Source organism: Cariama cristata, unplaced genomic scaffold, assembly GCF_000690535.1.
Source record: "Cariama cristata isolate BGI_N322 unplaced genomic scaffold, ASM69053v1 scaffold36345, whole genome shotgun sequence".
Taxonomy (NCBI): Eukaryota; Metazoa; Chordata; class Aves; order Cariamiformes; family Cariamidae; genus Cariama; species Cariama cristata.
The window spans coordinates 12,262-29,048 of NW_009618772.1; the positions used below are offsets into that span (position 1 = coordinate 12,262).

The 16,787-nt window shown below is 50.9% G+C and overlaps 1 protein-coding gene across 1 annotated transcript; it reads right to left on the reverse strand.

Annotated features, from left to right (window-relative positions):
* Nucleotides 1-10,886: 10,886 nt before the first annotated feature.
* On the reverse strand, nucleotides 10,887-15,484 carry LOC104162298 (uncharacterized protein C16orf45-like; the record flags this gene model as incomplete). The annotated part of the gene is made up of 4 exons (XM_009700995.1): nucleotides 10,887-11,005; nucleotides 11,664-11,737; nucleotides 11,870-11,984; nucleotides 15,411-15,484. Coding segments are annotated over 4 exons (382 nt in total), but the record flags the coding sequence as incomplete, so codon positions are not given.
* Nucleotides 15,485-16,787: the final 1,303 nt, after the last annotated feature.

The following is a 16,787-nucleotide window of genomic DNA, read 5'->3' on the forward strand; positions in this document are numbered from 1 at the left end:
GGGGCTGTAGACCCTGCCGTAGCTTACACCAGTGAAGTTTCATACCTTTCCAACTCTCCTATCCTGCATGGTTGCTGGCGCCTTTTATAGGATTAAAAACAACCAAATATTTTAAGGTGTCTCTTCATTTCCTGGGAGGATTGGAAACATTAGAGCAGCTCCATCCCGCAGCTTCACCCCAGGTGCCATTGGGGTGCCTTCTCTGGCAGATGGGATTCTGATTGCAGGAGACAGTGTCCCAGCAAAGCATGCGAGATACAGAGAGCAGACTGGGACAGGAATATGGTCTCAACTAGGGCTTAGTACCAGTGTTCATATTTGGACGTCCCACTCAGCCTAAGCGCTGCGATATTTGAGAGGGGTGTCGCAATGGGGTGGGGGGACTGTGCTTTGGGAGAGCTTCAGAGATTTCCCACCACCACACCCAGCACATCCATGGATGTGGATTTCTCTGCGCAGCCATGTGCTATGTACTAAAACTCACCTTCCACCTTAAGCTGTTAGGGAAAGTGTGGAGAATGGATAAAGGTGAAGGATGAAACAGCCAAAGCTATTGCAGCGAGCATTTAGCTGTTCGTTGTGAGTGCTAACATGATGACTGCAAAACAAGAGGACCAAAAATGGCTCTGGAGACACCCTGTGGAGTTCAGGGCAGGCTGAGGGTCTTTTGAGGAGGGCTTTTTAATGGACCAAGGACCCAAGGACATAAGCTGACAGGTTTTGAGGCAAGAGACTGTTGATCCAACGTTCTTGCTCCCTTCTCTCCAGTAGTTACTCCTGTCCAGAGCCAGCGGATTCAGCTAATGCATCCTCCAGAAAAGTCTGAGCCCAGCTGGTCCATGTTTATAATGCCTGGGGCTTGCTCAGGCACCTGACCCCTTCCTTCGAGAGTGAGGAAGGCACAGATTAACCCTCTCCCTTCCCCAAATCCGCACTTTCATGAGCGACAAGGAAAAAAAGATGCACCCCAGAGCTGGTGCTGGTTGCTTCCTTGGAAAGCAGAGGAAGGATGAGTTCGAGGTGGGAACACTTGGTGCAGTATCTGAACAGAGGATGCTCCCTCTGTGTCTTTGCTGTTGTGACCTCTGCAAGCTTGAATTCATAGGAATAAACTCAATTAGAAACACAGTACCTTAGGTCAGATCTCAGCAAGAACTCATGCAGGAAAGCCAATTTCCCTCAAGCCTCTGAGCTCAGACCCATGTCAGGCCATTGACGCTCAGCGAGTTACCATCCATCAGGAGAAGATGACCCTGTGCAGTGTCCTCAGCGTGGTACCAGTGCAGAAGAGAACACAATCGTGAAAGCCTCCCTTGCAGAGGTAAGGACAGTAATTGCTTCTCAGCTGCTAGATGTGGAAGAAGAGCTCATTTCTTTGTGAAACCTTGACGTATAAATGCAGTGTGGGCCACGACGTGCCCTTTGTTCTTCTCAATAGATCCCCAGAGCAGTGGGAGGCGAGTGGCAGTTTGCATTTCAGCTGGCAAGGAAAATAAAGAGCTGTTGCAACTTTATGCAGCCACCACGTGCCTACACTGTAATGATTCTATTCTGTTCATTCTGTAAAGCAGGGATAACAGCTGTCAGAGAGGGGCAAGAGTGGGCTGCTCCTCAAGGCAAGGAGCTAAGGGGACAGCAGAGCAGGCAGGGGAATATCCTCACTGACACGGCGCAGCCCCGGGGTACGCCAGCAAGAGCAGAGAGGTTCATGGCTGTGTCCGATGATTCCCACACAGTCTGCAGTGAGGAGGCAGGTCCAAGATGAAGCCAGAAAGAAAGTCGAGTCAGCAAGTCAAGGTGAGAATCAGTCAGGTACAAGGCTGGGCACAGGACAACCTGCAAGGCGAGGTTCAAAGCATAAATGCAGCTCCTGAGCAAAGCAGGAGAAGCTCCAGTGAAGGCTCCACACTGCTCCTCACGCCTTCTCTGTTTTTCCAGCAGTCTGATCCCATGGCTGTCCGACACCAGGGCTGGCCTTGAGCACAGGCAGCCAGACCCCTGGCAGGTGGAGAAGGGGTCACAGAGCCCGTGGGTGCGCTGAGAGCCCTGGCGTGAACACCTCCTTGCAGTGGGCTGGGACCCACACGGTGCTGACATTTGCCAAGAGCCATATTACTTCTTGTGTGGCAGGAGCCCAGATCCATGTCCTGTTGAAGTCACGATGAAACCAGTACTGTGGTCTGGGCTCTGCTCTGCTTGGTGTGTACGTACACAGTTGTTGCTGGGAGGACCCGCAGGGTGCAAGGGAGAGAGAGATGCCCAGTCTAGGAGCCGAAGCAGCGTAGAGGAGCCCAGGGACAGCCAGGGGATGAATGACAGAGCTGCGAAGAGGTTGGTTTCTTTCCCGCTGGCTGTCTAGAAGGAGGGGTATTTAGTTGCCACATCAGCAGAGTGGACCATGGCTTAGGGACAGGAGCTGAGGATTTGTAGAGGGATGCTCAGGGGGATAAGAAGGATGAAGAAGAGATGGGGTAAGGGGAAATGGGAGGCTTTCCCTTGCCTTTGGTGAAGACCTTACAAGTGGCTGTGGGTCTGCAGTGATGCCTTCCATGGGAAGAACGTCCCACAAATCCTGAAATGCGTACCCTTCCTGCTGCCATGCCTGGGCTCCCTTCCCTAGCCAGCAGACACCTTCTGCCTGGCTGCGCTCTCTACCATGGCTGGGACAGTGGAGGTGGCCTTGAGAGGCAGGTGGTGCCGAGCACTTCAGGCTGGTGAAAATCCAGTTCTCAATGGGAAGCAAATCTATTTTGGTTTGTGTGCATGGAGCAATCCAGTGCTCAGCCCTGGGACTGGACCTCATGAGGAGCACGTCACCTTCTTGGAGAGAGCAGCTCTCTGTGCCAGGGCTGGGTCCGAGGACCTTCACCCCACAGTCAGCAGCATCCTCAGATGCTGGCCTTCCTTGCTGTTCGTGAGACCAAATACACAGCAGCAGAAGAGGGAGAAAAAAAACAAGCAGGAGAAAGTGAATCTTGCTGAGGCCCTCAGGGGTCCCAGAGGTTGGTAAATGTCTCATAGAGGTGCTGGTGATGATGCCAAGAGCTGCTGCCACTGGAAAAGTCAATTCATGGCTCATCCGAGCTGAGACAATGTTGTGCGTTTGTGCCCTTGTGTCTCATCTCTGCAGTGACACATCCAAAAGGACCAGGAGCATTTACACCTATTCTGAGAGGGGACTCAGCTCTCCCCTCTTCTTCCAGCCATGACCATCACCTCACCTACTTTGATGCATCTCACTGGTGGCAGCTGATGGGAGCTAATGGGGGTTAATGGGAGAGGAGCAGCTCTGCCCAGCCACTGAGGAAGATGAGAGGCTGCAGCTCTGAGCCTGCCACTCTGCGAGTGATGGTCTGAGGGCACGGCTGTCTCCAGGCTGGGCTTATGGAGACAACAGACTGATGGGACATGTTTCCTGAAGTCCTTTGGGCACTGAGTGCTGGGCAGTTCAGAGTCTTGTCTCTTATCTGGATGCCTGAGCTGAGCTCTTCTGAGGAACCTTCAGCACAGGCCAGAAAGACGGGGCACATTGGTCCGACCAGGCACTTTCTGATCTGTTTCAACGTATGTTCTTCCTTTCAGTCAGCAGACTGGGCCTGACAGTGTCCATCTGTCAGCCAGTATATCACACCCAGCACACCCCTTACAACTCTACTCGAAGGCCAAGCTGAAGACCTGTGCTCTTGACTGGTCCTGATGTCCTGTCTGCTCTTGCTCAGCCTCAGCAGCCCTCACCATCCTGAACATGATGACATAGCATGTGGGGATGCTGCTCTGCAGCACCATTTGCTGGAACTGCTTGGTTCTGCGGCCCCATCCATGCCCCCACACAGTGAAATGCCTGGTTTTAGAAAGTCAGAGACCAGCAATTGAAATTTGAGGGCAAATTTTGCCTTTTCTTATGCACCATTTGTGCTGCACCAGCAGAATGAAGATAGCAGATCCGCCCTAGTTGAAAGCCCTTACCCAGACGATAAATAAGCCATACTCAAGTCCCAGATTTCTGGGAGGCATTGCAACTAACTCTTCTTCCTCCATAGAGCTGGACAAATGGCATTGATCCTTAGATGGAGCACTGTGACCTTCTGAGCAGCTGAGCAAACTCTTGAAAGGAGACAATGTCATGCTGTCCACCACAGAGATTGCACTACAAGCTAGTGGAGGGAGAAACCAGGAGCCCAGGGTTCACTCTCTGTGGGCACATCAGGGGAAGGGAGTTATCCCCAGAGACCTGCCAGATGTCTTTGTCAGGAGCAGGGTGGTGGGACAAAGCTATGTCTAACACCAACCTGGATTAGACCCAGCCAAGCTGCTGGAAGGACAGAGGGAGGTGACCCAGAAGAGATGCTGTTTCTGGCCTTCTCCCAGGTGGGAAGGCACGACAAGAAGGTATTTCCCTGACTGCTCCAGAGGAGACTTGATTCCTGTCTGAGCCAAGTCTAGTGGTCTTCATAACCAGCACCACACTCCGAGAGATGTGACCACCACAACAGCACTTTTTGACTTTCCAGCCCAAATGATTCAGCATCCCTGCACAGATGAGTCTACTGGAGAGGCTCTGGCCAGCTTATGGAGTACAGGTTGTGCCCTGGATGGTTACAAGATGTGTAAAAAACCTGAGTTCCTCACCTCTCCTCACATGACACGGAGCCCTTAAAGATGCCTCTTCAAGAAGCGTTGGCACGAGATGGTGCCCATGGGGTAAAGGGAACATGGTGGTACCCCAAGTGTGCACTGGCACTGTCGTGACTGGGGCGAAGGGATCCTTGGCCAGGCTTGCCTGGAAGGGGAAGCAGGGGTTATAGGGGTGTGGAGGAGAGACACTGGCTGCTCCAGCCTATGAAACTCATTTCATTCTTCCTTTTCCCATTCCCTGGGGAGCTGGAAAGGAAGGAAACCCTCTCACCTAAGCTAAGACAAAGTCAGCCAAGGCATCCCCAGCCTAGCAGAAAGACAAGCTCTGCTCTCATCACTTGTAAGACACCAGAAGATGCCAAGCTGGAGCTGTGCTTGTCCTGGAGTCCTGCTCCAGGGAGGAAACTATCAGGGTTGCCAGGGTTTTCTGGACCATCCATCATGCTCCCCTTCTCCTGCGTGCTGGAGCCATCCTGCTGGCTCAGGAACCTCAGCACCAGCAGAGGAGAGGGCAGGACCCCGGCCTGAGCACAGTGTGCTATGCATCGCAAAGATGCAGTTCCTACCAGCTCTATTTGCTTTCTTGGGTAAGGCAAAACCGATGTGACTCACGATGCTGTGGGATATGGAAGCAAAGACTAAAATTACCTAATGAGGTATCAGGGTTTCAGTTCTGTGATGCTGTGCATAATAAACAAGTTTTTTGTGTTAATAACTTACTTTCTTCTTGGGGAATTACAGGGTTTGGATTTGTTTGCATTGTGTTTTGGGGGTTTGGGTGGGTTTTTTGTAAGAGATGATTCAAGTACTGGCTAAAATCTGGGGTCTGTTTTGCCTCTTGTCGTTGATGAGAAACCCCCAGTACATTGAAATGCTGTTACTGGTTTAATCTGGACTCTGTCAACATTTCCTTGGTGGATTCCACTGATGGATTAGCCTGCTAGTCCATCAGTGTGGGCATGAACTAGTAGTGTCGCTACTCACTGCTGAGCTGTCTGCTCTGCGGGGCAGCTCTGCCCCAGCACCAGTGGTGGGATTCCCACTGGAAGGGCTTGTGCCCCAGAGCAGCCACATGCAGAAAGGCCACTGTGCAGTCCGAGTGACCAAGTGACAGGGACACGCTCTGACGCAGAGCACGGCTGTACGGAAAGGCACTGTCAGCTCCAGATCCCTCAGGATGCTCTCACCTGGAGACCTACTACCTCCCTGCAAAGAGGCATGGGGACAACCCTGTGCTGGCATTGACCACTGTCTTCAGCAGTGACTTCAGAAGACATTGCTGGCTTGTTAACCCCATGATTAGCACTTATGTGGGACTTGGCGTGCCAAGCACCACTAGGTGCTGGATGGCAAAGACAGGGAAGTAATTAAACCTGAATTAGAGCATTGGTTTTGCACGTGCCATTTCCAGCCGCCAGATCCAAGAGAGGATGCGGGTGCCAGAGCTGCCTGGTCCCCTCTCAGCAGTCACTGGTAAAAAAGCACATTGCATCTGTGAGTGACTGCAAGCTTCCCTGGTCCTACACAACTGAGGAGACCTAATGAAACACAGACTCTGTCCTGTCTCTATGCTCCTACTCATCCCATCTCCCACCTTCTTGTCTTCTCCAACATGTCCACCATGAGGTCTTTCTCATATGTTGTTTAATCACCCATCCCGAGGAAAGGAAACACCAAAACCCATGAGAACCTACAGTTTGCCGGCTGGCCAGTCCTGCTCCTCCTCTGGAGAGCACCTGCGGGGTGGGATACAGGAGGGGGAGAGTTGGGGGGCCAAAAGAAGAGACGGTGCAGCCAGACCCCCTTCAGTGCTTCATTAAGCAAAGTACCACATATAGAAGACATTTGATGCTCCACAATCCCTCTATAAATGGCACTATTGAGGCTTGGTGAGGACAGAAGGCTGTTATCAGTGAACAAATCTATCAAAAGAGTTCGGGGCTTGAAGCATTAAAGGATATTAACCCAGGGAGGCAGTTTCTTGCCTTTCTAAAGGTTTTTCAGCCTGGCCTGAAAGTGAAATGTTAGGTCAAGAGCCAGGAATGGAAAGGTTGGATATCTTGCTGCAGCAGCAGGAGCTGCTCTGTGCTCCTGCAATACCAGGGAACTCCAAAGCCCACATTGACTTTTTAGGATCTTGTTTCTGTTCCACTTCAACCACCCTGCTGCGACACAGCCTGAGATATCTCTCTGCAAAAGTCCCGGGTGGGGAAAATACCTCCAAACCAAGGTTCCAATAGACATTTATTTGTTTGGGTTGAAATCAATGCACATGAAACAGTGTCGCTCCCGTGTGCTGCACACCTGTGCCATCAATTAAAATACAGGCTAAATAGTATCATGCGACCAGGACAGCATCCTGTCTCCTTCTCCATGACCAGCCACACAAACACAGTCAGTACAGAACAAAATAGGCCAGGACCTTGCCCATCTCCCTCTGGCCATCCTCCCTGCCTGCCCAAGCACTGCTCAGCAGCCGAAATCCGGATCTTGAGGCCTTGTGGGCTTGAGGTAGGGATGAATTAGGGGAGCGAGTTCTGAATCAAGGGCTCTTCCTTGCCTTTGGCTCCTACCAAACAAACTGGCTTAGTTATTCTTCCCAAGAAGACCCCGGGGAAGGCAAGGTCTGTGTCGATGAAAGCAAACACCTGTACTGCATCACGTGCGTGACCACCGAGTGACCAAGCAAAGCAGCCGCTGGACAGTTTCTGGAAGAACAGAGAGCGAGTGGCCCAATCTGTACCATCAGCTCCAGGATGGATGCTACTGATGATGGTCTGTCACCCCTGCTTGGACAGCAGCCCCAACTGTGCACCTTACTTCATTACACAGGGTTGGAAAAGTAGAGAGGAGCTCTCTGTGACTTAATTTGTCCCTGTGATGTACAGGGTGCTCCCTCCAGCCTCCCCCAATCAAGGAGAGCATCAGGAACCGACAGGTGGTGGTTGTAGGATGCTGTAGGACATTAACAATAAGCAGCACAAAGTAAGTGGGCTTCAGACTGAGACCATTCAAGTCAACACAGAGGTGACATAAACCAAAGCGGGGTCAAGTTTGCTAGAGATGACCAGGTGTCATGTCGGCCCATTCGGGCCTTGCACCCTGGTCTGTGAGTGTGCAGAAGGACTGGCTTAGTTTGTGGACTTTTCTGGCTGCTGGTAAGATCCGTATGGGGAGGAGATTGCTCAGGAAGGACAAGTGAGTGGAAACCCCCTTGCAAAGGTTAGAGAGCAGGTTCCCACACACTAGGTTTTCTGGCAGTGCTGCTAAAGAAATGCAGGATGAACTTGGACCTGCTTATGGCATTGCACTAGAAAGGATGCCACCCGCATTGTGTTTTATAAGGATGAAAGTCCTATTAGGTGCAATGGAAAGAGTCAAGTGACCACCTCACTGGCATGGGCAGGTCAGACAGTGACCCAGGCAGGAACACCATCTCAAGACCCTACAGCAAGCTGCAGCAGGACTGAGCTGGAGGAATCAGCATTTTGGCCAGAGAGCAGCCAGAGCTCTTGGGCAGCCCCACAAATGGGAGGTCACCCCAGGACACCCAGTGAAGCCATAGCAGCCTACAGGGCAGAAGGGCAGGCAGGGTGGGACATGCGAGAGGCCTTCACACCCAGCGAGAAAAAGAGGCCCTGTCCTGCTGCAATGGGCATTAGCAGCTCTGGCTGTGCCACCTCAACACGGGCGGATGCTCAGAAGGGACAACAGGAACTGGGGTGCTGGGTGACCTCAGGGTGCCATGAGTCTTTTGCACAGGACTTTATGTCCAGCTCATGGTGCCAAGCCCAGAGGCACTGGCAGGCAGGACTGAATGCCCTCTTGGCAGTGAGTGTCTCTCACCTGCTGTCTCCACCTTCGCCTGCCACTTTTGCAGTCTCCTGTTCACTTTTCATTTCCTTCTGTGTGTTGCTCTGTTCTTCTGAATTTTTTCTTTTTCTCTTTTGCTCTAATTTCCTCCTTTTTCTTGGAGCTCAAAACCGAATCCAGTATGTAGTGAGGTGGGGAAAGCAACTCATCTGCCCATAGTTCTACACACCAGGTCTGTGCTCAGGTGATAACTTCGCAAGAATTAGCCCTTCATTCAGTCAGCTCTGGGGACTGCCCTTCACGCTTTTCTCAGCTCTACCCAGAGCCATAGGGCACCTTGCAACAAAACCGACGCAAACACAACGAAACCCAGACCAGAGACATTCCTGACCAAGAGTCCTCAGGAATCATCTCATAGAGACTCACAAAGTGATACAAGGCTAAGGATGAGACATCATCTGTGGCCACAGCATGTCTTGGATGGTGGAGCACAATGTTCTCCAAACATTACCTCCCAGTCCTTTTTGTATTACTCTGTCGAGGTGAAGGACTGCACCGGTCCTCTTTTTGTCATGGACTCACTTGCCACTGCTGCACACACCTCTTCCAAGCTGAGTTCGGGTGGAATTCAGTGTTTGTTGATGTCATGGAGGAGACGACTGTTGACGTGGCACCAAGGACACATGCCATCATTCAAGCTTGCACCAGTCTGCCTGGGAAGTCTCTTCAGTGGTGGTGCTGCAGTAGGAAGCATGAACAATGACGGGAAGTTGAAACTCTCGGAGGAGCCGATTGTGGACTCTGGCTGGAGACCTGGAGAGGAAAAGCAAGAGAGACGAAACCATGGGTTGCAACCATGGTATGCCCTTGGTGCCTCCATTCTCCAATGGCTAGAGAGCCAACCCTGCTTTACAGAGTGCCTGATGCCAACAAGATTAACTCTTGGGTGTCAGACCACTGCCACAATGGAAGTCTCCAGCACTATTCAGGATGAGCTGTATCTTCCCACAGAGACTACAACCCACTGGAACTGCATTACCATTATCTTCCTCTTACGCAGTGCTTGTCACACATGCTGTCAGCTGGGACCTAGCACTCAGCTTTGGCCACGCTCATCACCAACTGGGTGAAGCCCAGGCACGGCGTAAGGTGGGAGCTCACTGAGTGGGTAATTTCACCTCCTTGCCAACTGCCCCGTGATGAGCTGTAAGGTCTGGACTCAGATTTGTGGTGCTGGAGCACAGAATTTCACTTCAACTCTATTAAAGCACATCCTTATAGACATAACTTCATCTCAGCTGTTACTTGCTTCACCACACTCTGGCAGGAGCAAACTCAGCTCACCAGCTATCACCAGTTCAGCCTTTGCCCCATCCCACACCAAGCCCTTTAGGCCTTGCTTGACTTGTCCGCACCCCACAAACACCAATTTTGGCAGCATGTGCTGTGGAGCGGTGTCATGCTTTGGCATAAAAGGGGGAAGACAGCTTGAGCCAGGCAAAGCTGGTCCAGTGGGGATCCAACCACCCACCCCTGTGAGCTTGGTCCTTTCAGCCTCCTCCTGGGATAAGGCGGGGAAGTCTATGCCAGGCTGCACTGGCAAGAAGCACCTCTCTATGGGTCCGCCACTCCCTAAGACTTCTACAGAGAGATAATGTTTGGAATGAGTTTATGTCCTGAACCACTGGCAAATGGACAGGGATTGTCTGGTTGCCCCTTAGCAGCCAGAGGATAGTCCTGTACAACTGACACAGTCTGACCCTTAGTAAATTAGTAAACTCTGTTTAAAAAATAATGGGTGCATCACTTTACAGTTGGGCACCTGTGGCGGTCAGCAGATGCCAGTGATTTCACTGCAACCTGCTGAAAAGGAGCAGGCAGAAGGCACATGAAAAGGCTTGTGGCAACCCTCAAGGACAGAAAGGCCTGATGTCTTCTTAGGTCTTCAGAGAAGGTATTATGAGAAGACAAGGGCATTGATGGTGTAACTCCATGAGCACCAGGTGTGGACAGCAGTGGTACATTTGACTGACAACTCCATCCCATATGTGCCTACAAAGAGATGCCTTGGTACCCGGGGTATGCTACCTGCAGCGTGCCTGGCCCCGCTCCTCCCTGCCCTCCATCTCTCTTCCCCTTCCACCCAACTCCCTCCTCCCAGCCACAACCACTGCCATTTCCCTTCCAGCCCTTCTCTCAAGACTCAGCAGGGCTCTGGCACTTTTCCCCCATGGCAGCCCCTCCAGAGCAGGGCTGCAGCCCAGTGGTCCCTCATGCCCCACACCTGCAGCACCGGGAGCTGTGCATGTCCCAGCTGTTGACGCTCACCCACCCCACGCAAGCACTTGGCCATTTCAAGCGCACCAAGGAAGTCATCCTCTTCCCGGGACGTGTACACTACCATGGTTGTGTCCTGTGCAGAGGAGCTAGGGACTGGCCTACATGATGGAGCAGGTGAAGCCACAGCACTCCTTGAGCAGGGTGAGGCTCGTTTTGGTCATGTACGGTGCAGAGGTCTGCTGTCCCCTGGAAGTCATTTTCTTCTCTTTGACAGGAGCTATGGAAAGAGGAATCCGTGTCTGCCTGGTGATAAGGGAACAGGACCATTGTTTCTTCTTCAAGCTCCTTTCAGGACTAAGATGTTGACCCTCCTCAGACCCACAGCTGGGCATAGGCTCCTGCATCCAGGAGGCACATCACCATGTCTGCTTCGTGGGTGTCCACAGGGACCGTGGGCTGGATACGCCTCCCACCGCACTGAGGAGGTGTTCCTCCAGCAATGATGGAGGCGCAGGGTAGAGGGTGGCCTGCTGTCAGAGGCCATGAAGAGAGGAGGACTGGATGGATACCACAACATCTGCGCTTAGGTAATGGTGTGATGAAGTGTAAGGAGCTGGTTGGAAAGGGTCAGATAAAGTACATCAGCCACAAAAGGACACCTACCCGTCCCCATTCTCATAGGACATGGTGGCTGGGAAATGCCAGGAGGGAAATGGAAGCACAACATCTGTACCAATTAGGGATGTTTCCACAATGGGATCTCAAGCACCAGCATCCCCCAGTTGTCATTTCTCCACATCCTCCTCCAGCACAGATGGCCTCCAGGTAAGCTAGCCCCATGCAGAGCAATGAAATCCTGGAGGCAGAGTGCTTCGGAAAGGGGAGAAACTGCCAGAGAGGTTCAATGCAAGGAATGAAACTCATCAACCACCTACTTGCTTTCTGGAGGTAGCTTTTGGAGAGCTTACTTTGCAGGAACTCTGCCATTTCCTTGTCTTCTTCCCTTTCCCTGTGAAAAAGAGATTGGTTACCACTCAGGAAAGGAGCAGCAAGGCATCCAGGAGCATCTGGGAAGGCATGATACAGATCAGAGGACAGACTGCACTGTCCTCAGTGCAAGGAATCAATTGTACCCAGCTACCTGAGCCTCTCAAACTCCACATCGTCCACCAGGAAATCCCGCGTTTCCACCAGCTTGTGTATCTGCTGTACCAGCTCCTCTTCCCTCTGCTTCTCCTCGTTGGACTTCTCATTCTCTGCAGCACAGGGAATATATTTAACACCCTAACAGGGTCCATCCCACCCATCCCAAGGCCAAGCTTGCTCTGCTTCTGCCCAACCCAGGAGCAGATATGAGAGTGGGGGTAAAAACCAACCCAAAGTAAGCACCTGGATCCAGATACAGGCTGCTAAATAAGCAACAACCTCATCCCAAACCACCCTGGCTGGGAGGAGACAGGTCTGGTATAATCAAACTTTGAATTTTTAGCTTCTCCCCAAAATTTTCACAGGGCTGAGCACTGCAAGATACACCTGTGAGCTTTGCAGAGCAGAGAAAGGACCCCTCAACAAGGTGAGCTCTCTGGTGGGAGATGACCATGGCTTCTCTGGGGCCTTCACCCTGCACCGCTGAAAAGCCTGCGTACCAGACCTCAACATGCTCAGAAACGTCAGACTCAGATGTCATCCTTCAGCCAAGATGTGCCTAACCCACATTTCCCATGCCAGCACACCCAACCAGTCTGAGCTTGGCCCTGAGCTGCGTAGGGGTCCAGAGACCTCTGAGCCACATCCTCCATGTGGCTGAGAAACCGGTTGGGGATTCAGGTGCATAGGGAATTATCAGCAATGCCCAGATGCCTTGGGAACACCTCACACCACCATTTATCATATAAACATACAGAGACATGAAAACCAGTATGATCCACTGGTTTTGTAGACTTCTTCCCTCACTGAACACGGTCCCAGTGATCTCATCCTCCACATCTGATCTTTCGAACCACTGCCAGCCCCATTCCCACCTCAGTGACAAGGATGACCACAAGTGTTTGCCAGGCTGTTTTGAATGCGTTAGCCTTGGTTGTCCCTTGAACCCCCAGACTGATCTACCTCGAGCACAGTGGGACCCACTTGTGCCACACACCTTTGGGCAGTCAGCTAGTGAAGACTTGGAAAACTCTCACATCACTGTGGAGTCATGTCCTATATAAATTGGTAAATAATGGTATGTGGGATACAGGAAAATGATAGTTAGGGCTAAGGAGTGTTAAGTATAAACGGCGAGCCATCTTAGGTGGAAACTATGACTGTCTGTGCTGCAGCTATTTCATACCATTTCTGAATTCAGCAGCCAGCTCTAAAATCAATCCAGCACAGGATGGATCAACTTCTAGTCTTCCTTCAGCTAAATAAAAATGCAGCGAAATTCACAGTACGGAGCAAACCCTATAGGTTGGGTCTCAGCAGTTACCTAAACTATGTATTGATTTGTAGTTTAAAGTCTGCTATATATTGATCGGAGGTGCTGCTGCAGGGCTCTGAGTAGGAGGAACTTCTCATAATCATCATGTTGTTAGAAACATCCCCCACAAAGGGTTCTCCTACGGTTGTCGTCTTGTGCAGGGAGCGAGCTCGAGCTTCCCGGCAGAGAAAGATGATCTGATCTGTTGGTCTTCTACCATCAACAGTTAATGCAAAGTCTCCTGGCCATGGACACTGTCTCTGTGCAGCAGCTCCCACCTGCTTGGTGGGATTAGGAGCACTTTACAGTGTCATTTGGATGCTATACAAATTGGAAACATCAGGCTGTACACAAATAGACCAGCTATTTGGAGTTAATTAGCAATCTGCATTCCTGAGTTAGAGCATGTCAGAGTTAACACACCCACTGTATAAACACTGCACTTTTTTTTTTCTGATTTGCTGATGTCAGAGTCCATCATGACCACAATATCTCTCTGAATTATTAAAGGCACCTTGGTCTGGTGAGATTTCAAGCCATGGGTCTGGCTGAGCTCTGTGTAAGGCACTGACGTGTTTGAATCTTTATCCAAACCAAAGTTCAATGCCCATTTTTACGAATGATCTGCTGCCATAGTCTCACAAGACCAGTGATTTGCAGGATTTTTCCAGCACAGTCTAATTTGAGTCAAGTTATAAGGAAGACAAAAAGAGCATCCCTGATGCAAGCACCATTTCTGCTCTCAGTTGAATCTGGGAATGCTGAAAAGGCTAGAAATGAAAGACCAAAGCAGACAAAGGAAAACCAGCCACATTTCTCCAGCTTCAGAAAAGACCAAGTTTATCTCTGGTCCTGAGCCATCATTTAGGTCAAGTCTTGTTTTATGAACTAGAAGATGTTTGAATTAAAAGCCCACATGAGACTTGGGTCTACATTTTGCAAGCAGCTCTCGTTTTTATGGCAGAATCCTCCTCTCCCCCATCTGAACTTCACTCTGGATGCAACCAGGTTGTATTAAACTGATCACAGTTGGGCTCTAAACTTCATGCTGAAGATTCACAAGCACACACAGCATAGCAACACTATGGCATTAAAAAGGGTCAAGATTTCTTGCCACTCTTGGCTTTGAGATAACCTTGGGTACAGAACCAATGAGCTGAGTTGCTCCTCTGGGAAACACATGTGCACAGCTGGTCCCTTGTCTGCATCCAGACATCGCCCACTGCTACACGCTCCTTGGTCTCAGTGCGTGCAGCGCCTTCAGAGAGGTATTTGTGCTGGAAATAACTGAGATCTGAATCTTAATCCTTGGATGGGTACAAATAAACTGGGATACGTCTGCCATCTGGTTCTGAAAACACACGTGAAGTCCTCACTAGGGGACGAATGAGGATGTCCTAGGAGGAGGCATAGCCTTATGAACAGTGAGGGATACAGCTTGTGGGGAAGCCTTTCTTGCTCGTTCTCCTTCAAACCCTGAGCTGTTTGGTGTGTGCTTTCATTTGAATACTTTGGCTGAGGGGGATCCTTTAGAGAAACGAGGTTTGGCCTTTCCTGGGCTGTGAAGGGACAAGGGTGGCTTTGGCTGCCACAAGGACATGGAGGGTCTCTGGTCATGGTAAGGGGGGTGAGAAAAGCAGCATTTCCTTCCAGCTGAAGCTTTCACGTATGTTGCCCTGGACACTTTTCAACATCCTGAATGATGAATTCGCCTAAATCAGGGACATCACCAAGCCCCTTTGGCATCACATCCCCCTAGCAACCATCTGACTCTGGCTGCAACCAGGAATCCTTCCCTGGCATCTGCCCCATCACTAACACACAGCTCTGACATGCCCTCAGCAAGAATTCATTGCTGTTCATGTACCTGAGGCCTTTGAAGGCATCTCCCCTCCTGCTCCCTCCAAAGGGGCCCCTCCATGGTGTGGTCTGACAATGTCCCCTGCTTGTGCCCTCAACTCTTTTGAGGATCCTCCTTATTTTACGTGGCAGGTCCCACTGTGTCGGCATTCATAGTCACTTCACTCAACTCCTCTCCTCCTCCTATACCAGATCGATGCTCTACCTCAAAGGACTCTTTTTTTTTATCTCATCTCTCCTTCCAGATGTCTCTGGGAGCATCCCGGGGTGGGGGCCATTCAAGAGCTTCTTGTATTTCATGGAAACCTTCTGCTGATTGCAGTGGTAGGGTCCAGCTCTCTGAAGTTTTACAAAGCCTTACCTGGAAGAGCTATGAGTTTTTGAAGCTCCTTTTTCAGCCGACTGATTTCTTTACAAAGTTGAATGTCATCCATCCTGCAGAGACACAAATGAAACCACTGAGGGAAAGACTGGGAGAGGAAAGGTTCAAAACCTCTGGAGCAACACCCAACCAACACTGGAAGGCAATGCACTCAGTGCCCGTGGTGGGGAGCACAGATTTACCTGCCTTCCCATGGGAAAGGGCAGCCCACTTCATCTCAGAGCTTTTGTTGGAGCTACCTGGGTTGTGTCACGGGTTGTTGGCAAAGAAAAAGTTTCATTGCCCTAATGACAATGAAACCTCATTAAAACCTGGCACATCCACCATGCAACAGCAGCTGTGTTTCTCTTTCTCCCCCAAAATAATCCCCAAACAGCAAAATCCCAAAATAAATGGAAGCTGCTGCCACATAAAAAGAGCTGACATTTTTATACTGCCTTTCTGCAGAATTAAAAAAAAAAGGTAGAAAAATGAAACACAATAGAGGGGAAATGTGCAAACTTTGCAGGTGTCCGCTGAGAAACAAGGTCATTTTAACAGGACAAAAGGAGCCGGCCGAAACCACAAGCAAGGAAATCATCTCTGGCTTAAATCACACGACAGCAGCAAGATACCGATCAGGATGGGTTCAAGTCAAATGTCAGCGGCAGCTGCTGATGAAGCGGACAGGGGATGTGTGGCCCTGTCCTGGAGGCAGTTTGATGATGTCTCGGAAGCACCACAGACACTCAGCCCCCTCCATGGGTGTACCAGCTCAAGTGCTGCTTGCTGCTTACTAGGGCTAGCAGAGAAGACTTAACCTGATTTATTTATTGATTTATTCTAAATGAATCATATGCCTATGCCCTCGCTAAAGCTGTGCTTGGACAAGACTGAGGAATGATGGTGTCTGGCCATGATGAGCATCAGTGCTTCCGTTTGAAGAGCTTTATGTACTCACCCGCGGTGAGGGAAGCCCCAAGAGCAGACAGTGCTCGTGGCTGAGACCTCTCTCCACCATGAATTGAGCCAGCCTTGAGGATCTCCCCTGGGTGGGTGACACCTCGGAAGATGAGACAAGTCACAACTCCAGTAACCCCCAGTGCTGCCTCTGGTCTGTGGGTTGTGGTCCCCACCTCCTGACCTCTCTCATGCCAGCAGCTGCTGGCTTTAGAGGCCTCCTTGCTTTGCCTTTTAGGGTCCTTTCCTCAAAGTCCTCCTGCTTTCTGCCAGCAACGCCTACGCACAGCGAGCAGCAACCCAAGGGCTGCCCAGCCCCGTCTGCCTTTCCAGCAGTCTCCAAGGTTGCACCAGCCTAGGGCCAACCTTGGTCAGCCACATCTCCAACCAAAGCATGACGAGACCAACCATCTGACA